The sequence below is a fragment of the Cebidichthys violaceus genome, unplaced genomic scaffold, assembly GCF_023349555.1.
Source record: "Cebidichthys violaceus isolate CVI_PGR_0920_01 unplaced genomic scaffold, fCebVio1.0.p SCAF_44, whole genome shotgun sequence".
Lineage (NCBI taxonomy): Eukaryota > Metazoa > Chordata > Actinopteri > Perciformes > Stichaeidae > Cebidichthys > Cebidichthys violaceus.
The window spans coordinates 2,001,768-2,023,070 of NW_027176639.1; the positions used below are offsets into that span (position 1 = coordinate 2,001,768).

The 21,303-nt window shown below is 42.0% G+C and overlaps 3 protein-coding genes across 3 annotated transcripts; all 3 read right to left on the minus strand.

The window, feature by feature from the left end:
* Nucleotides 1–1,645: 1,645 nt before the first annotated feature.
* si:ch211-286b5.5 (uncharacterized protein LOC100003596 homolog) lies at nucleotides 1,646–3,930 on the minus strand. The gene is made up of 3 exons (XM_068728935.1): nucleotides 3,742–3,930; nucleotides 3,147–3,273; nucleotides 1,646–1,794 (listed from the first exon to the last, which is right to left on the minus strand). The coding sequence occupies exons 1-2, from the start codon at nucleotides 3,829–3,831 to the stop codon at nucleotides 3,148–3,150; spliced, it is 216 nt and encodes a 71-aa protein (XP_068585036.1). The 5' UTR covers nucleotides 3,832–3,930; the 3' UTR covers nucleotides 1,646–1,794; nucleotide 3,147.
* Nucleotides 3,931–4,758: 828 nt separating this feature from the next.
* Nucleotides 4,759–13,172, minus strand: LOC137886472 (uromodulin-like). Its single transcript, XM_068728937.1, has 10 exons — nucleotides 12,976–13,172; nucleotides 8,771–9,556; nucleotides 7,552–7,998; nucleotides 6,973–7,287; nucleotides 6,644–6,858; nucleotides 6,315–6,466; nucleotides 5,751–5,993; nucleotides 5,501–5,660; nucleotides 5,327–5,402; nucleotides 4,759–5,228 (listed from the first exon to the last, which is right to left on the minus strand). The coding sequence occupies exons 1-10, from the start codon at nucleotides 13,049–13,051 to the stop codon at nucleotides 5,209–5,211; spliced, it is 2,490 nt and encodes an 829-aa protein (XP_068585038.1). The 5' UTR covers nucleotides 13,052–13,172; the 3' UTR covers nucleotides 4,759–5,208.
* A 1,182-nt stretch (nucleotides 13,173–14,354) lies between these two features.
* Nucleotides 14,355–21,295, minus strand: slc26a11 (solute carrier family 26 member 11). The gene is made up of 15 exons (XM_068728939.1): nucleotides 21,160–21,295; nucleotides 20,628–20,732; nucleotides 20,283–20,517; nucleotides 19,952–20,144; nucleotides 19,497–19,582; nucleotides 18,898–19,114; nucleotides 18,508–18,686; nucleotides 18,284–18,356; nucleotides 17,734–17,845; nucleotides 17,523–17,578; nucleotides 16,294–16,434; nucleotides 16,099–16,226; nucleotides 15,693–15,792; nucleotides 15,469–15,602; nucleotides 14,355–15,370 (listed from the first exon to the last, which is right to left on the minus strand). The coding sequence occupies exons 3-15, from the start codon at nucleotides 20,484–20,486 to the stop codon at nucleotides 15,254–15,256; spliced, it is 1,740 nt and encodes a 579-aa protein (XP_068585040.1). The 5' UTR covers nucleotides 20,487–20,517; nucleotides 20,628–20,732; nucleotides 21,160–21,295; the 3' UTR covers nucleotides 14,355–15,253.
* Nucleotides 21,296–21,303: the final 8 nt, after the last annotated feature.

Genomic DNA, 21,303 nt, shown 5'->3' on the forward strand with positions numbered 1-21,303 from the left:
GTTTTTAAAACGATGATGGTGAGGAGCTGAAATGGATCAAAATGGATCAAAATCCCAAATGTCACATGATGTGAAAGTGGGCGTCACTGATCAAGTCAATTTGAGCATTTTATTGTATTCAGTTTTCAGGAGTGGAGCAAACAGCAGTTTGTTTGTTTTCCTTACAAATATAAATAAATCAGCGTTAGACATTTATATTATATATATATATATATATATATATATATATATATAAATATAAATATATATATATATATATATATAAAAATATATATATATATATTTTCCCAGTGTCGCCAGATGTCCACCGTAGTCATTTAATAACTCAGTACATTCAGTCCAGCAGTTCATCTTCCACCTAACGATGAACAGATTAGTGTTACTGACCCACAATAAATCAAACAGAGACCAGAACCTCTGAAACATGTTCACCTGTTCAAGTGTTCAAAATCAAACTAAAAGCTTATGACGTTACGTCTCAAACAATTCAAACGTGTTAAAAAGAGATACTTTTGGATTGATATTCAAAAATCACACACAGCATTGATTAGTGTCCGGAAAAGTAGTTTAATATTTAAAAAGTTGCCCAAAGTAGCAAAGTTCAGCGAGATCAACAGCAGTACAGGTTTTGGTTGATTGAATATGATTCCAGTGTGGAAAACGATTAACGCAACAAGTCACTGCAGCACGATTCACTCCATACAGCTGGAAGCTGAGAAAAGATATAATACACATGTGCTGTTTGGCCTTTGGTGTATCTAAAGTGATGTACATCACATGTGCTACCAGGAGTCACCGTCCAACAGTGTGAGTAAAGACAGGAACATTTAGAACAAACAGGCTGTTAAATATATACAGAAGAAGACAACCACAGGCCTGACACCAGTCTGTACCACGTCACTGCACCACGTCACTGTACCTTTAAACAGGAGGAACACCTTCACCATTCACACAAATACATCGTTTAAGACTCCAATCAACTCAGCTCAGAAGATACCAGTGTGTCTGTTGGCCACATACACAGTTAACGCTTCCTAAAGACACACGTTACAATACACTGTATATATATACTGTATATATACTGTATATACTGTATATATACTGTGTATATACTGTGGGTATACTGTGTGTATAGAACACAAAATGGTCTGATTCTCGAGCAGCACCTGGTTTAAATTAATGTTTGACCTGCCAAACAAAATGCAAGAGGAAGTTGCGCTCTCAGCAGCCAATCACAAGGGCTGAATTTCACCGACAGGAGAAAGACACCATGAGGTCAGGAGAGTGAAGCCGGACACGTTAAAGTAGGTAAACCAAGAACGGCTTAATCATTAGTCAGGTTAGAGTCAACAACATAGTTCTGAACATGGAGAGTTTGGCCCTGCTTCAATGTAACAGATGGGAGTTATGGCACCATTACATTTGGCAAACAAGTGGAGCAGCTCCGCCCCCCGAACCCCATCCCTCCCCAGAACCCCATCCCTCCCCCGAACCCCATCCCTCCCCCGAACCCCATCCCTCCCCAGAACCCCATCCCTCCCCCGAACCCCATCCCTCCCCAGAACCCCATCCCTCCCCTATACACCATCCCTACCCTGAACCCCATCCCTCCCCTGAACCCCATCCCTCCCCTGTACACCATCCCTACCCTGAACCCCATCCCTCCTCAAAACCCATCCGTCCCCTGAACCCCATCCGTCCCACGTTGCATCATCAAGAGGAGCTGCTGGTCATCAGGGAGAAGTGAAGGAAGCCTTCCATGGGTAACTCAGAAATCCTCCACCTTTCTTCCTGCTGTAGATAAACAGATAGAATACATTAAAAAAGAAAAAAGGGGAAATTCTCCACCTTTTATTTGGATGTCCATTCAGTGTTGATGGTAAATGTAGTTCATTAAAGCAACACATTCCTCAGTGGTTGCTTTATTATTATGTGATCTGCAGGTATACATATATACGTATGTGTGTGTATATATATATATATATATATATATGTTATTTTCTGTTTTCTGTTCATTTATAGAGAAAGCGGTTCATCGTTTAATCAAGAAAATAATTATCAGACTAATCTACGATGAAAATAATCCTTAAGACGGTCACAACCAGCCTGCAGAATGTAGTGGACTACATTCAGTGTAGTGGATTACATTCAGTGTAGTGGATTACATTCAGTGTAGTGGACTACATTCAGTGTAGTGGATTACGTTCAGTGTAGTGGACTACATTCAGTGTAGTGGATTACATTCAGTGTAGTGGATTACGTTCAGTGTAGTGGACTACGTTCAGTGTAGTGGATTACGTTCAGTGTAGTGGACTACGTTCAGTGTAGTGGACTACTTTCAGTGTAGTGGATTACATTCAGTGTAGTGGACTACATTCAGGGTAGTGGATTACTTTCAGTGTAGTGGACTACTTTCAGTGTAGTGGACTACGTTCAGTGTAGTGGATTACTTTCAGTGTAGTGGACTACATTCAGTGTAGTGGATTACATTCAGTGTAGTGGACTACTTTCAGTGTAGTGGATTACGTTCAGTGTAGTGGACTACATTCAGTGTAGTGGATTACATTCAGTGTAGTGGACTACATTCAGTGTAGTGGATTACTTTCAGTGTAGTGGACTACATTCAGTGTAGTGGATTACATTCAGTGTAGTGGACTACATTCAGTGTAGTGGATTACATTCAGTGTAGTGGACTACTTTCAGTGTAGTGGACTACATTCAGTGTAGTGGACTACTTTCAGTGTAGTGGACTACATTCAGTGTAGTGGATTACATTCAGTGTAGTGGATTACTTTCAGTGTAGTGGACTACATTCAGTGTAGTGGACTACATTCAGTGTAGTGGATTACATTCAGTGTAGTGGACTACATTCAGTGTAGTGGATTACATTCAGTGTAGTGGACTACTTTCAGTGTAGTGGACTACATTCAGTGTAGTGGACTACTTTCAGTGTAGTGGACTACATTCAGTGTAGTGGATTACATTCAGTGTAGTGGACTACTTTCAGTGTAGTGGACTACATTCAGTGTAGTGGATTACATTCAGTGTAGTGGACTACTTTCAGTGTAGTGGACTACATTCAGTGTAGTGGACTACTTTCAGTGTGACTGTGGAGGTAGTACTCCCAGCTGAAGACGCAGGCCTACCTCAGAACAGGGAGCAGGACTTCGGGGGTCTGAAGGGATTGTCGCTGGAGGGCACCCCTACCAGCAGGGGGTCCTTGGAGGCATTTTGCAGACAGAAGTTCCTCAGCTCAGCAGCGGCCTGGGACACCTGCAGAGCCAGACATGAACATGAACACTCGACCTCAGTCTAAAGCTCCAGCTGGACTCGGTCTCTCGTTTACATACTCGGACTAACTAACTAACTCCTTTTCTTGTTTTGAATATAATTTGCAAGTAACGGCGCGGTACAGGTGCGTGTGTGTTTACTGAGTAACACTGCGAGAGATGCCCGGTTACTTCTACAACCGACACCGACGAGCTTCAGCGTTGATCAACGCGTCGCTTCGCTCGATACTTCTGACACTTTAAAGTCGAGACGCTAAAGACACTCTGACAGCCGGTAACAACCCGGGAGACGCTTCGGTGTATAAACCACGTCCACGAGTCACCGGTGGTCTTGTGCGTAACTTTTAAAGAGCATTTTGTTGAGCCTGTGATGTAAGAGTCCAGTCTGACACTTTGTTTCCGCCATTCAACAGTCGGCTCAGTCTTCCGTGTTGTGTTGAGGGTTTCGTACCTTGATCCTGCGGATACTGGCCTCCAACCGGAGCTGCTTCACGGCTCTTTGAGCGACAATCAAGTTGTTGCTGGCGTTGTTGTTGGACATGACGGCGGCTGAGGACGGCGGAGGACTACTTAATCTAGACCACCACCACCGAGCGGAAATTAGCCCCAACTGCTGAAAACCCTCAACCCGAGTGAGGAAACGTCGGTCATCGGATGCCCCGCCCCTTCTCTGCCAGCGAGCCATTCTATTGGGCGCTTGGCAACGTCAATCAAATACATTAAACGCCCACTGCATACACTGGCCATTATTATGAGTTTCCTCCAGAGCAGAGCCATGAGGACTGACCTTCAGCTGCAGGGTGACCGTCCACCACACACTGGTTAATCACTGCTTCACTCACTCACTGCTTCACTCACCTCACTGCTTCATTCACTGCTTCACTCACTGCTTCACTCACCTCACTGCTTCACTCACTGCTTCACTCACTCACAGCTTCATTCACTGCTTCATTCACCTCACTGCTTCACTCACTTCACTGCTTCACTCACCTCACTGCTTCACTCACTGCTTCACTCACTCACAGCTTCATTCACTGCTTCACTCACCTCACTGCTTCATTCACCTTACTGCTTCATTCACTGCTTCACTCACTCACAGCTTCATTCACTGCTTCACTCACCTCACTGCTTCATTCACCTCACTGCTTCACTCACTACTTCACTCACCTCTCTGCTTCACTCACTGCTTCATTCACTGCTTCACTCACTGCTTCACTCACCTCACTGCTTCACTCACCTCACTGCTTCATTCACTGCTTCACTCACCTCACTGCTTCATTCATCTCACTGCTTCACTCACCTCGCTGCTTCATTCACCTCACTGCTTCATTCACTGCTTCACTCACCTCACTGCTTCATTCACTGCTTCACTCACCTCACTGCTTCATTCACCTCACTGCTGAATAGCAGAGTTCTAAATTTAATGTTAATTAAATTAAACATATTGGTCGACAAATTTCAGTCTGGATCAAAGTCATGGGATGGTTTTATTAATTTAATTTAATGAATGTGTTCATTACTACATATTGCATCCAGGTACAGAGTTTTGTTTAAAAAACAACAACAATACACTGATTTTATACCACATACACACATATTAGTTCATAAGACTTGGTCTAAAGAGTATTCCATGCTTTTGTGTAAAGACAAGATTCTTAGTAACTTTGCCCAAATAACAGAGTAAACAAATCAAAAGATCTTTATAAAGAAGCACAGCATACATGTAGCATGTAGCATGTAGTCCACATTGACTTTCACTACAGGACTGTACTGGTACTACACAAAGAGAAGAAGACAAACATATGATTTAATGACACAACAATTACAAAGGTAGTACAATTGAGGAATGATACAAAGTGTGGTAAGATGTATTATTGTATAATATACTTGTATTGTATTATTACTGTATGTTAACAGCTCACTCAGGCGCCTTGTCCCCTGTAGATGAATCAGAAAGAGAACAACACATGGTCATCAACTCATAGTTCACCGTGTGGAGACATCCGTCCTGAGAACAAGCTGTCTCTCATACTCACAGTTGATTGGTCCAATGGTGAGGACGCTCAGAGGATCAGAGCTGGAAACAGAGCGATAGGTCCTACTTGTGCAGGGCTACACATGGTGGGAGAGGGGGGGACAAAAAGCCATCAAAACCCAGTGTTCAAGCAGCACCGACTGACGCTACTGATGAAGTGAAACATGTGACTCACTGGAACACAGGAGGAGCTCCTCCGATCACACAGGCTGAGGCTGCAATGAAGGTAAACATCTCTGTACTCGTTCTGGAGCAGGAAGAACAGGGCGGTGAAACGAGCCCGGAGGGACGAGCCGCTCTCCACCACTGACACCTGGCGGCGGTCAGTGGGACACCTGGGGGGGGACGGGGGACGTTACACATAACCATACAAGACACAATTATACTACACAAACCACCCGCTGAGGCTCAGTAGAGATGCTCACTTGTTCTGAATGAGAGGGTACTGTGTGGAACCGTCAGGGCTTGATGAGTGAGAGGCGTAGCAGTCCTCCAGAACCACTGCAAAGCTGGGATCTCTCTCCTCCACGGAGACGCCCACGTACAGCGGCGAGCCCACTGGCAGGGTGACCGGGCCGCCTGAATAAGGCTCTGTGTAGGTGGAGTTGCGGAACAGAAACATGGAGGCGTTGGCTTTGGCACCAGAGCTTGAAATGCCCCCATCCAGCCTGTCAGGGAAAACATGCTTTTATTCTTATTGTTACATTGCTTATATTCCGTTCATATACAAACAATAGGCAGCAAAATGAAACGTTCACTATATATGAGGTATCAGGTATATTAGATCAGGTACATCATTGCTGAGCGACCTGATATTTCTGGTGTTCTAGTGGTGAACTGTGATCAGCGGACTAACTGTCACTCAGGGTGGAGGGACCCACTCTACAGCACAGCATTGCGAATGTTTGGGAATCCGATGTCCAACAAAACCCACATTGAACGCCTCACTTTCAGGATTCATTATTCAGCAACAATAAAAGGCTGCTTACGCCAGGAACGGTCTGACAGCCACATTCAGGCTGGTGTCTGTGTCCAGGGGAAAGGAGCAGCTGAAGGGAAGACTCACAGGAAGGACGAAGGACGCGTTGTTGGTTGGGTAGATGAATAAGCTATTGGAGTAGATGGCATGTGTGCCGTTGGTCTGCAACACAAAGGAGGATTCTATTTGTAATCAGTAGAAGGGTTACGTCAGCTTAAGAGGACATGCTATGTGCTAGCAGCAGCATGACCAAGTGGTCCGAGGAACTGTCCTTGAGGAGGAGGACCCGATCAGGTTCACAGCAAAAAAACACACAAAAAACAAACAGGAAGTCTTCACCCTCAGTGTGTTTCCACAAGCACCGGCCGTGGCCTCCACTTCGAACCACACTACGTCACCACGCACTCTGACCCAGGAGCAGTTGGGGGCGGCCATGTTCCCAGAGAAGGGGTCCAAACCAGAGGATGTGAAGGAAGCCAGTTCCAGCCCCACCTGGAGCTTATCACGGCCACAAATGAGCTGAGAAGGCTGGAGAGAAGGTGGAGGGCGCTGAACTACAGAAGAGAGAAGATAGTTAATACTATACACCAGATGACCCCAAGACGAGACTCTCCATAACCCTTCACCTCAGTATGTCACACCATTTAAAAACATAGAAGGACACTTACCTTCACAGATGACACTGGCATCTTCAGAGTGAGCGCAGTTGTGGACCCCAAATGCTGGATGTCTGCAGTCTGTTATCGACGATTCATTTCCAAAACAACTGACATCGTCCAACCAGATGGGTCCGCTGCCCTGTCCAAAAGCTGCATTTGATGGCGCTGAACGAGCAGCGCCACAGCCCAGCTGTCTACACACCACGTTGGCGTCCATCAGGTCCCAGCCGTCGTCACACACCGTCCCCCACTGTGCATCGTGGTAAACCTCCACTCTGCCAGAGCAGCGGTTGTCAGAGTTGACCAGCCTCACCGGTGACCCAGCTAACAGAAAAACATGCAACATAATCGTGTTGATATGAGACATGAAAGATGGACCTCATGAAGACGAGGACATCTTTGACAGAATAACAACACACAGCAGCTTTCTGTTTACAATGACAGAAGCTGTTTAAGGCTAAAGAGCCTGCAGATTATAAAGAGTAGTGTGAAGCACATATTTTATATTCCTCCAGTAGGCGGTCACTAAAACCCCCTCAGCTAAACGTCACACCATAGACAGCATGTTAAACAAAGAGGCTTCATTGCCTTTAGCTTCACAGACGACTCCAGCATCCTCATTGTGACCACAGTTGTGATATCCAAACCCTCTGTGGCTGCACTCGCCGAGCTTTGATTCGTTGCCTCTGCACGTGACATCGTCCAACCAGATGGGCCCTGTGCCCTGTCCAAAGCGTGCATTTAGTGGCGCTGACAGGACCCTGCCACAGCCCAGCTGTGTGCACACCACCTGAGCATCAACCAGGTCCCAGGCGTCGTCACACACCGTCCCCCACTGTCCACGGTGGAAGATCTCCACTCTGCCAGAGCAGGAGCCGTTTCCTCCATTGGCCAGGCGGACCTCCCCCTCAACTGTTGTGCTGTTGCCTGCTGCTGTTGTGCCGGTGATGTTCGTTGGAACCTGAGTGGTGGTGAAGTACGCTGCTGTCGGATCAGGTGAAGTTGGTGAAACTGCCGGGCCTGTTCTGTTCACCTCTGTTGTAAAAAACAACAAACGGAGAGATGATTAGGGGACATAGAACAGACTAAATGGACCACATGGAACTCATTTATGAAAATAGTTTCTAAATACTACCCCCTAGTGCCAAAGAGCTGAACTGTTACATATATGTTACATTGGGCTTTTAGTACAGATGTTTTTCTTTTGAAAATCAATCACTTTGGCCTTCTTTGGCTTGGTAACAAAGATATGCCTTTTTATTTGCATTTCCACAACAAATATCAAAAATGGTTAGATTTAAGATTTAACCCAAAACACTTTTTCAGATTTGTTTTACAAGACAAACATGTCTTCTCCTTGAATGACCTTCAGTGCATCCTGAACAAACTAATAATAAGTAATAATTGAATCAGTTAAATCAATTGAGCAGCTAATTATTATTTTTTGTAGTGTGACAAATACATCACATTGGTTTTTCTGAGACAAGGTCCAGATGTGACAAATCTGTCACAACCATATTTTCATAACTTTTTATATATTTGTTTGTGAAACATGGTGAGAACAGATGTAATGTAGGACATGTTATGAAAGCTGGTTCTGGTTCTGTCAAATGTGCTGACCAGCCAGGCAGCCATTTTGGAAGTTATGTCATAAATACTCAAACTAACCGTCACATGACCTCACCAGGATGTTCACTGTGTGTCACTTAAAGTCAAGATAAAGTTGTATAAGGAACGTTCCAGGATCTTTAAAGGGTTCTTATGGGTTTGTTGTTACAGTGTGAAGCTGTTTAAAAGGGAACAGTACCTGCACAGTATGCAAGGTTGCATGCGGATGGCTTCACAAGCTTGTAGACGTAGTAGTCTCCAGAGCAGAGCTTCACATGGATGACGTGTGAGCTAAAGAAGCAGCAGTTGTTTCTCCAGGCGTTACACACAGTGCGGTTCACGATGTCACCTGACTGCGTGGGGTGAGGCTGTGTTATCCACATGGTAGCAGTGGTTCCACACTTGTTTTCTCCTACACACCGCTCAGGAATATGAGCACTGCTTTGCTCCAGAAGGAAGCGGTACCAGCCTCGCCACTCGATATGGCTGTCACAGTGTAGGTTCTGATTCAATGTGTTATTCGTTGAGCGCCAGTCATCGTCCAGTACGGTGTAGTGCTCACAGGGGTCAGCGCAGCGCAGAGTCCCATTACTGCTGATGCAGTCCGTGCCTGAAGGACAAGCTGAGTGTCCACAGCTGAACTGGACAGATTGGGAAGAGGGGCCCGCTCTGGTCCTGGTGGAAGGCTCCAGGCATATGAAGGAGCCTGGGGTGTTCTGACAAACCCGAGGTGAGGTGCAGGGCGAGTCTGGGAGGGAGCACTCGTCAGTGTCCACACAGCCCCCGTCCGGTGACCAGCGATAACCTCGGCTACAGCACGACGAGTCAGCGCATAGCTTTGCATCGTAACAGGTGAGACCGTCGCCTACAAAGCCGTCTCTACAGACACAGGAGAGCGCCCGGCGGGAGAAAGAGTCGCCTCGTTCTCCTGACTCCAGGCAGCTGGCTCCATCAGCACACAAGTCACAGCTGGAGACGAGAGTCCCTGTGAGACGTACACAACAGCTGGATCAGTGCCGCTGATCATTTCTAGTGATAATAAAGCACCTTTCTGGTTCAGGATCATTTGTATTGAAGTATTCTATGAGTACAATTACACAGAATATACACTCAAATCACTGAGTGACACCTGTGAAATGACAACAGAGGTTCCATCTTTTACAACAAATTTAGATAATTGCCTTTTAACAATATCGCCACAGTTTATTATATATTTGTAATTTCTAAGGGAATAATTCAAATCACCGCTGAACGTGAGGATTTAAGTTGTCTCTTAAAACTTTAATCAATATCTGAAAATGATGTAATAATGTGGTATTGATATAGGAAAGTAAGAGTGACATTATGTACAAGAAGTCTCATTTGATGTAGCGGTGCGATCATAAAAAACAGCATATAAATGATTAGTATTATATATCATTATTATAGTAAATATAATAATGATATAGAATGATTAGTATTAGTAAATATAATAATGACATAGATTGATTAGTATTAGCAAATATAATAATGATATAGAATGATTAGTATTAGTAAATATAATAATGATATAGAATGATTAGTATTAGTAAATATAATAATGACATAGATTGATTAGTATTAGTAAATATAATAATGACATAGATTGATTAGTATTAGTAAATATAATAATGACATAGATTGATTAGTATTAGTAAATATAATAATGATATAGAATGATTAGTATTAGTAAATATAATAATGATATAGAATGATTAGTATTAGTAAATATAATAATGACATAGATTGATTAGTATTAGTAAATATAATAATGATATAGAATGATTAGTATTAGTAAATATAATAATGATATAGAATGATTAGTATTAGTAAATATAATAATGACATAGATTGATTAGTATTAGTAAATATAATAATGATATAGAATGATTAGTATTAGTAAATATAATAATGACATAGAATGATTAGTATTAGTAAATATAATAATGATATAGAATGATTAGTATTAGTAAATATAATGATATAGATTGATTAGTATTAGTAAATATAATAATGATATAGAATGATTAGTATTAGTAAATATAATAATGATATAGAATGATTAGTATTAGTAAATATAATAATGACATAGATTGATTAGTATTAGCAAATATAATAATGATATAGAATGATTAGTATTAGTAAATATAATAATGATATAGAATGATTAGTATTAGTAAATATAATAATGATATAGAATGATTAGTATTAGTAAATATAATAATGATATAGAATGATTAGTATTAGTAAATATAATAATGACATAGAATGATTAGTATTAGTAAATATAATAATGATATAGAATGATTAGTATTAGTAAATATAATAATGACATAGATTGATTAGTATTAGTAAATATAATGACATAGATTGATTAGTATTAGTAAATATAATAATGACATAGATTGATTAGTATTAGTAAATATAATAATGATATAGAATGATTAGTATTAGTAAATATAATAATGATATAGAATGATTAGTATTAGTAAATATAATAATGACATAGATTGATTAGTATTAGTAAATATAATAATGACATAGATTGATTAGCATTAGTAAATATAATAATGACATAGAATGATTAGTATTAGTAAATATAATAATGATATAGATTGATTAGTATTAGTAAATATAATAATGATATAGATTGATTAGTATTAGTAAATATAATAATGATATAGAATGATTAGTATTAGTAAATATAATAATGACATAGATTGATTAGTATTAGTAAATATAATAATGACATAGATTGATTAGCATTAGTAAATATAATAATGACATAGAATGATTAGTATTAGTAAATATAATAATGATATAGATTGATTAGTATTAGTAAATATAATGATATAGATTGATTAGTATTAGTAAATATAATAATGATATAGAATGATTAGTATTAGTAAATATAATAATGATATAGAATGATTAGTATTAGTAAATATAATAATGACATAGATTGATTAGTATTAGTAAATATAATAATGATATAGAATGATTAGTATTAGTAAATATAATAATGATATAGAATGATTAGTATTAGTAAATATAATAATGACATAGATTGATTAGTATTAGTAAATATAATAATGATATAGAATGATTAGTATTAGTAAATATAATAATGATATAGAATGATTAGTATTAGTAAATATAATGATATAGAATGATTAGTATTAGTAAATATAATAATGACATAGATTGATTAGTATTAGCAAATATAATAATGATATAGAATGATTAGTATTAGTAAATATAATAATGATATAGAATGATTAGTATTAGTAAATATAATAATGATATAGAATGATTAGTATTAGTAAATATAATAATGATATAGAATGATTAGTATTAGTAAATATAATAATGACATAGAATGATTAGTATTAGTAAATATAATAATGATATAGAATGATTAGTATTAGTAAATATAATAATGACATAGATTGATTAGTATTAGTAAATATAATGACATAGATTGATTAGTATTAGTAAATATAATAATGACATAGATTGATTAGTATTAGTAAATATAATAATGATATAGAATGATTAGTATTAGTAAATATAATAATGATATAGAATGATTAGTATTAGTAAATATAATAATGACATAGATTGATTAGTATTAGTAAATATAATAATGACATAGATTGATTAGCATTAGTAAATATAATAATGACATAGAATGATTAGTATTAGTAAATATAATAATGATATAGAATGATTAGTATTAGTAAATATAATGACATAGATTGATTAGTATTAGTAAATATAATAATGACATAGATTGATTAGTATTAGTAAATATAATAATGATATAGAATGATTAGTATTAGTAAATATAATAATGATATAGAATGATTAGTATTAGTAAATATAATAATGACATAGATTGATTAGTATTAGTAAATATAATAATGACATAGATTGATTAGTATTAGTAAATATAATAATGACATAGAATGATTAGTATTAGTAAATATAATAATGATATAGATTGATTAGTATTAGTAAATATAATGATATAGATTGATTAGTATTAGTAAATATAATAATGATATAGAATGATTAGTATTAGTAAATATAATAATGATATAGAATGATTAGTATTAGTAAATATAATGATATAGAATGATTAGTATTAGTAAATATAATGATATAGAATGATTAGTATTAGTAAATATAATAATGATATAGAATGATTAGTATTAGTAAATATAATAATGATATAGATTCAGTTAATCACTGTGCAGCACTGAGCGAAATTTAAAAAAGAAATCCACAAAACAATCTAATTAAAATAACGTTGGTTGTCTTTTTCAAGAGGGGAAGTAAGATTACATGATATTCATCATAAGGGAAATATGTCAGACGGTTTACCTGAAGTTCTTCCTGTAAAAATCGTCAAAATACTGAGCAACAACAACCCGCCAGGCACCCCCATCATGGACCACATCCACCTCACTGACGCGCTGAAACAGAGAAGAACGTCTCTTTAATGATGCTGCCGTGCCTGAAGCTCACTGCTTACCTCAGAGAGACTGTGGGAACGCAGGAGCAGCTGAAGAAGAAGAACTTCCCGGTGAGTAAGAGTGTGTCACTTTATAGTCCCCGTTGTCTGTTAAAGGACCGTGTCAAGCAATCATTGGTGGAACACACACAGGCCATTGACAGCAGTGATGAATGGGACATCAAAATAGTTACTTATTAATAAAAATAAGAGGAAATAAAGATTTATTTCAAACAGTGCTGAGTCAATGCTTTTTATGGAGCCACAATCAATGTCATGTCAGCGCTGAAACACTCTGAGACCTCTCCGTCTTCAAAAGCACATTCCAACATGAATGGACCGACGTGTCCGTCCGTCACACCTTCTGTCCATAAAAGTCTGAGGAAGTCGTACGGTCAGACAGTTACAAATATAGATCATGCATCAGTTAAACCGGCACTGCACATCTCATCTGGGTAACTATTACTAGACAGCATGTACAGCATTGACAATCTGAACTGTGAGTCGCTTTGGATGAAAGCGTCTGCTAAATGACTGTAGTGTAATGTAATGTAATGTAATCTATTTCTGCATCATGCATTGAACTGCTTTGAAAAGGTTTTCTTTGAAGCATCTTTCACTGCAGGGAACAAACCAGTGGAGTGGACGACCTCCTCACATTCTCATTTGATGTATTGAGTTTTTATTATATTGGTGTTGCCTCTTATCAATATTTACTGGCACCATTATGGCCCTTCCTGGTAATGTTATCTCATATTTCAAAACTCTCTTCATCTGACTGACAGACTGCTTTGTTCTACCGGACAAGAGAACTGCTAATCATTTACAACACTTCTACAAAGAGACTCAAAACATCTCTGTGAGGAGTTGGGCATTGTTCAAGTAGACTTACTCTAATGCAACCTTCAGTCACACACACACACACACACACACACACACACACACACACACACACACAGACACACACCGCTCAGGAAGCATGTGCTGTTCTTCTTCTTCTTCTTCTTCTCAGATGTATCTGACACAGTCACAGTAGTCCTGAAAATCCACAACTTTATATGTTCATTGGTCTCGGATGAGGAAGTGTTCCCAGAGATGGAACAGCTGGTTATTCAGTAATAGAAGTGGACACAGAGCTGATGGGTTATGGGGTCAGGATGAATAGAACACTTCATCCTCTTGAAACCAGCGAGTGGCTGACTTCACCATCAACACACAGTGGGCTGTAAAACTACTAAAAGTGTTGAAATTTGTACTTTATGGCGTTTATTTAATGTTGATACAATTTATGTTTTTTTACAAACTTAACTTAAGTAAAAACTGATCTATCTAACAAAGATTATAATCTTTGTTCTTTGCAGAGATCAGTTTTTTTAATGTTATAACATAAATGTGTTGGTTGTCTGAGGTTTCCATTCAGCTAAAAATACTGAAGCAAACAGTCCTTCAGGCCATGAACAGGGAGAAGCTACCGGTTCAGTGTCCAGAGGTCGTGTCAGACTTTGCATCAGACTTACTCAGTGCATCAAAACCACCGTGTGGATTCATGGTTTCATGGATTCATGGTTTCACTGAATGCTGCTCGTCTGTGGATGAATCACTCCTGATATATTAGAGATCCTCCAGGACAACAAATGATGCTGGGGCCAATCAGGCGCCTTCACGCTTGAATTGATATGAAAATGTAGATTTTATATTCAGTAACAATTCTCGTATAGATGTGTTGATTTGGGTAAACAGTGTAACTCAACTAGTCATTGTGAGTCAATTAAAAGTGCTTTCTTTGACAGAGATGAATAAATGATGACAGGTGGCACAAGTGTTGCTTTGATTTGGTCCCTTGAAGATCACCTTCAGCCCTTCTACGTGACAGAGGGAGTTCTCTGTTAGTAATATATATATTGCAGTAAATATTATTTCTCTCATTACATCCTGATTCACACAAAAAGCATAACGTCCCTCAAAAGAATATAAAATGCTATAAAACCCAGTATTAGACGTCCGGTCCAGTGTTGCCATGGTAACGTAGTGCTGTAGTCTCGGAGAAGATTCAAGTAGAGTTGAGCTGGACACCTAGCAGCCACTGAGTCGGCTGTTGGAGGTAGTTCATCACCGTTCAACTTGATACCAGCTCAATAATCTCAGATCTCAAATGTCACCATCGCTGTTCACGCTCTTCGGCTCCATCTGCAGCGCCGCCTCCACGCTGTCCGTGTGCCTGAAGCCCTGCAGATCAGCTGCTAGGAGAACCTCCAGAACCGAGAGCTGAAGGTGGGAGGAGGACAGACACAGAGGGAGTGAGATCAAAACAGAGGGACCAACATGTATCTATAGCAACTAAACCCCGAACAAAGAGGCATTACCTGCACTCTGGAAAAGACCAGTTGCACTTCTCGCAGCTTGAACTGCCTCAGCAGGTCCCTGAGCTCGCTGATCACTGAGTAATCTATGACGCTGACGTGATGGCAATCCAGGACCACCGACCGCGGAGGAGACGCTGGGGGACACACGTCAGAGACAGGTGGTTAAAGGAGACATACATCACCACACAAGTGTCCTCCAAACAAAGACAGACTGTCAAACGAACCCTGCAGCGCCTGAGTGTGCATGATGTGGCTGAGATACTCTGTGGCAGGAAAACTCAGCCCATTGCCCAACTCCATGACCAGCACACCGTGATCAGACACCTGCACACAACAGGAACATGACGGGAACACAGGAGGAGGAAGAGGAGGAGTTAATGCAGAAAGATGCAGCCCTGGTGTATTGAAGCTGTTGTTACTGGAGAGACCTGTGTGTGAGAGCAGAGCTCTGATAGCATCATGTTTTCATGAACTCACTGCTGTGTGACCATCATCTAAAGATGGGGGTACAATAGTCCTGCTCATGTCCAGTAACGATGCCCAAGCTAATGACTTTGTACCTTTACAGGAGACAAAGACATGCAAGTCCTCCCTACAGTGTCACAGTCACGGTCCTGGACAGAACATTACCGTTATCGGTGGTCTTGCCGTGTTGTAGAGCAGCAGAGCTCCAGATACAGCTACACCTCCTACGATGCCGTACTGCACCTGCCAGAAGCTCATCAGGAACGTCACCACAAAGGGCAGCAGGTCCAGCTCTGTGGGAGACAGGCGAGCATGAGACCACGACAGAACTAAATACATGCAGACAGAGAGGACACCTACTGCGTATCTTCCACATCTTGGCGACGACACGGTAATCCACCATGGGAGCTACCGCGCAGATGATAACAGCAGCTAGAGAGGCTTTAGGGATGTAGAAGAAGGCCGGCATGAGGAACGCCAGGGACAGCAACACGATCACACCTAGACAGAACACAGAGGGAGAGAACGAGAGAGAGGGAGACAGAACACAGAGGGAGAGAGAGAGAGAGAGGGAGACAGAACACAGAGGGAGAGAACAAGAGAGAGTTAGACAGAACACAGAGGGAGAGAGAGAGAGTTAGACAGAACACAGGGAGAGAACGAGAGAGAGTTAGACAGAACACAGAGGGAGAGAGAGAGAGTTAGACAGAACATAGAGAGAGAGAACAAGAGAGAGTTAGACAGAACACAGAGGGAGAGAGAGAGAGTTAGACAGAACATAGAGAGAGAGAACGAGAGAGAGTTAGACAGAACACAGAGGGAGAGAACGAGAGAGAGTTAGACAGAACACAGAGGGAGAGAGAGAGAGTTAGACAGAACATAGAGAGAGAGAACGAGAGAGAGTTAGACAGAACATAGAGAGAGAGAACGAGAGAGAGTTAGACAGAACACAGAGGGAGAGAACGAGAGAGAGTTAGACAGAACATAGAGAGAGAGAACGAGAGAGAGTTAGACAGAACACAGAGGGAGAGAACGAGAGAGAGTTAGACAGAACACAGAGGGAGAGAACGAGAGAGAGTTAGACAGAACACAGAGGGAGAGAGAGAGAGTTAGACAGAACATAGAGAGAGAGAACGAGAGAGAGTTAGACAGAACATAGAGAGAGAGAACGAGAGAGAGTTAGACAGAACACAGAGGGAGAGAACGAGAGAGAGTTAGACAGAACATAGAGAGAGAGAACGAGAGAGTTAGACAGAACACAGAGGGAGAGAACGAGAGAGAGTTAGACAGAACACAGAGGGAGAGAGAGAGAGTTAGACAGAACACAGAGGGAGAGAGAGAGAGAGAGTTAGACAGAACACAGAGGGAGAGAGAGAGAGTTAGACAGAACACAGAGGGAGAGAGAGAGAGAGAGTTAGACAGAACACAGAGGGAGAGAGAGAGAGAGAGAGGGAGAGAGAGAGAGAGAGAGAGAGAGAGTGGAAGAGAGAGAGAGAGAGAGAGAGAGAGAGAGAGAGAAGGAAGCAAGGAGACTGAGGAGTGTGTATCTCCACAAGAGGGCAGAAGAGGTACAGAGTGTCAGGACTCACTGGTGACGATCCCTCCAGCTGGAGAACAAACACCAGTCTGTGAGTTCACTGCTGTCCTGATGGGAGGAGGAAACATGACACTGTAAATATTGGACATCTGAGCTCTCTCTCTCTGTGTCTCTCTGTCTCACACACACACACACACACACACACACACACACACACACACACACACACACACACACACACACACACACACACACACACACACCTCCCAAAGCTGCCGGTGACGGGGTAGGCTGACACGAAGGAGCCCATGATGTTGGTCAAACCAATGGCCAGCAGCTCTTGGTTGGCATCAATTCTGTAGTCGTTCTGACTGGCTGAGGAGAGACAGGAAGTTAAAATCAGTCGAAAGATGAGACGCTCGTTCTTTAGCTGCCTTGACTTCCTGTTGCTAACAGGCGGGTTTGGTTAAACTCATAAAGTCTACCGCTACGCTAGCAGCTCTGTGGTGGAGCTTTGAGCTAAATGCTAATGATGCTTAGCAGCTATGATGTCGTCGTGGTACAGCTGGGGCTGACGGGACATCAGTAGCTCTGCAGGTATCGTGTCATAAACAAAGTATTGGACTAATTAACATTTAGGCCTGATGATGGCGCTAGAGGAAAAGTCAGGCGATCAACAATTCATCTGGGTTCATCCTCTGAGGATCACGAACGTCTGAACAGAATGTCATGTAAATCAATGTGACAGTTGTTGAGATAGTTCAGTCTGGACCGAAGTGGCCTTTCACTGCCAGTGTGGCTAGAAACACTTACCAAAAGCTTTAGCAATAGCAATGCTTTCCAACAGACCCATGAAGGGAATCACAGCGAGCCCTCCTCCGAAGCCCTGCACACACACACACACACACACACACACACACACACACACACACACACACACACACACACACACACACACACACACACACACACACGCACGAGGACCGGCTGGTCAGCTGTTGGGGAAGTGAAAGCTTCATCGTGTCTCTGCTCCTTACCTCGACTATCTCTCCAAAGGAGACCACGGTGCCGTTGGCTGTGGTGTCTGAGGTGGGTGGAGGTCTGAACGGCGGGAGCCCCCGGGAAGTCTCCCCGGTGACCGTAAACACGGGATAACCGTAAGCATTCCAGGAGAACGCTACGAAGGACGCAGCCACGACCACGAGAGCGTTACGCACTGACCGCGACAGAGAAGACATGAACAAAACGATGAAGATGAAGATGAAGATGAAGATGTGTGCATCCTGTAACCTCTCATTCAAACCACATAATAACAATCATTTGATCATTCATGTTTCATCCTTTGTAAAACACCGTCATCGTTGTCGTGCATCTGAAGAGCACAAGCACACTCTCAGACACACGGTCACAGCCACACCGGTACTGACTGGTAGCAACGGTCCACACTAGTTTCCTGGTGACTCTGGAGCAGGCGGGCGCGTCCTCAGAGCCCAGACTGGTCTTCATGAAGGACAACGTGACCAGCAGAGCGAGACACAGCAGGCCCAGCACCACGTCACCGATCCTGGCCTCTGGGATCTTGTAGAAGGTGTAGTAAACCTCCAGGAAGAACTCGTGAGGAATGCCCCGAAGTCCCAGAATGTTCTAGAAACAGAAACCACGGGACCGCCATCAGCTGAAGCCAGGGACATGAGAAGAGTTAAACAGGAACTCACACACACATCAATCTAAACGCTCTCTTCATTCTATTCTTTCAGTTTCTATATACAGCCCAGCGGAGTAAATCTTTCTTCTTCATGAAATAAAACTGTGGAAGCAGCAGTAGAGGTCCACAGTGAACCTATGCGGAGTAAACAGTGGTCACACAGGACAGGACCAGCCACCATGAGCTGCTGGTCTCACCAGACCAGGTGAGGCTGCAGCAGTGAAGCCCTTTGGTACATTACATTTAACAGGGTGTGTTAGCAGCAGTTCATTCTTTGTTCAAATGGTAACTGGTGTTTCTGCAGACGTGTCTGACTCTCACCTTCACCTGGCCGAAGCCAATGGTCACCGCGGCAGCACAGGTGAAGCCTTTGATAACGGGGAAGGAGATGAAGTCCAGCAGGAAGCCTGCAGAAGACGAGCAGCGCAGCGACAATGACAAACACACTTCACAGAGAGAGAGTGTGGTTAAGCAGAGGAAGTCATAGATGTGGTGGTAGGAAGCTGCTCTCCTGTTTCCTCACAGTCTCTGACATGCATCTATATATAGATCTATATCTATCTATATCTATATCTATCTATATATATATAGATAGATATATAACATAACATATAGCTCTAGTGTATAAGACTGTAATGCTGTTGTATCAGGTTCTGACACAGAGCTAACACCTCATTTACAGACTGGAAGACACTAAAATATCTTTGCTACTGAAACATTGTTATTTTATTTTACATTAAGCCCCCCCCCCCCCAGCACAACGCTGCTCTAGTCACCTAGTCTCAGTAAAGCCATTCCCGCCTGGATGAGTCCACAGAGCAGCGTGAGCAGCACGGCCCGGCCCGGCTGCCCCCCCACCACGGAGAAACACAGCAGGGACATGATGGCCGTGGGACCCAGTGTCACATCCTTAGACGTCCCCAGGAGAGTGTAGATGAAGCCCCCCATGAAGGCGGAGTAGAGTCCGTACTGTGGACAGAGATGCTGTTAGATTGATGTGAATGGCTGATGGACCACCTCTCCTGTGTGACTGAGCAGACAGGAGAGCTACATCTAAACGTTGAATCCAAAAGGACGAACCACCACGGATGAACCCAGAGGACTCACCTGCACGGGGAGGCCGGCCACTTCAGCGTAAGCCAGCGCCTGAGGCACAGTCGTCAGCCCGACGGTGAGGCCTGCGAGCAGATCCATCCGAAGCCACTTCAGCGTGTACCCGGGCAGCCAGGAGAGGATCGGCAGCCGGGCCTTCAGGGTGCCCAAGGAGCAGCAGCGCCGGGCCCACGGTCGGCCCAGAAGAGGCCGATCCATCGCACGACTAGTAGAGCCGAGGAAGCAGAACCTGCAGAGAACCACGACGGAAAAGAGGACGAGACGGCAACAGAGCGCACAAAGGTTAAGAGACGCTCAACGTGTGCAGGAGAAGGTGCTTCCACAATAAAAGACACTCACACAGAGTGAGTCAGGCTCCTCCTCCGCTTTATACGTCAGTCACCAGCTTCTGCACACGGCGCATCAAAGACAGCAGACGACATGTCTGCAGATGCATGATGTGATCTGTGTGTAAGGACAGGAGAGAAACAGTCTCAGGTCAGGTGACGGTCAGGTGACAGGTGAGTGCTCTGAATACCTTCACCTGCACCGTGTGATTCATCGCTCAGTGTTTTCATGTTACAACGTTATATAAAGTTATACAGTTATGAAGATTAAGAAGGGTTTACTGTGACTGGAACTAACAGGAAGAAAGAAACTAAGACAGAATAGAAAACACAGTAGAATAGAACAGAATAGAGCAAAAAGGCACTGCAATAAAATAGAACACAATAGAAAAGACTTCAAATTAGAATAAATTAGAATAATAGAGCAGGTAAACAACACCATGTGAGATCATACAACGGAATAGAACAACAACACAATAGAATAGATTAGAACAGAATAGAACAGAATATAATATAATATAATAGAATAGAATAGAAACTCGTACTGAATCTGTGTCTTCTTCTATGTTCTCTGGCTCTGCTGTGATTTTCAGGTCCCTTTAGAGTCAACGCGTTTCTTTCACCATTTCCTAAAATGTGAATCACTGACGGACTAGAGCCGCATCCTGTTTTCCGTTTTCTGTGCTCAC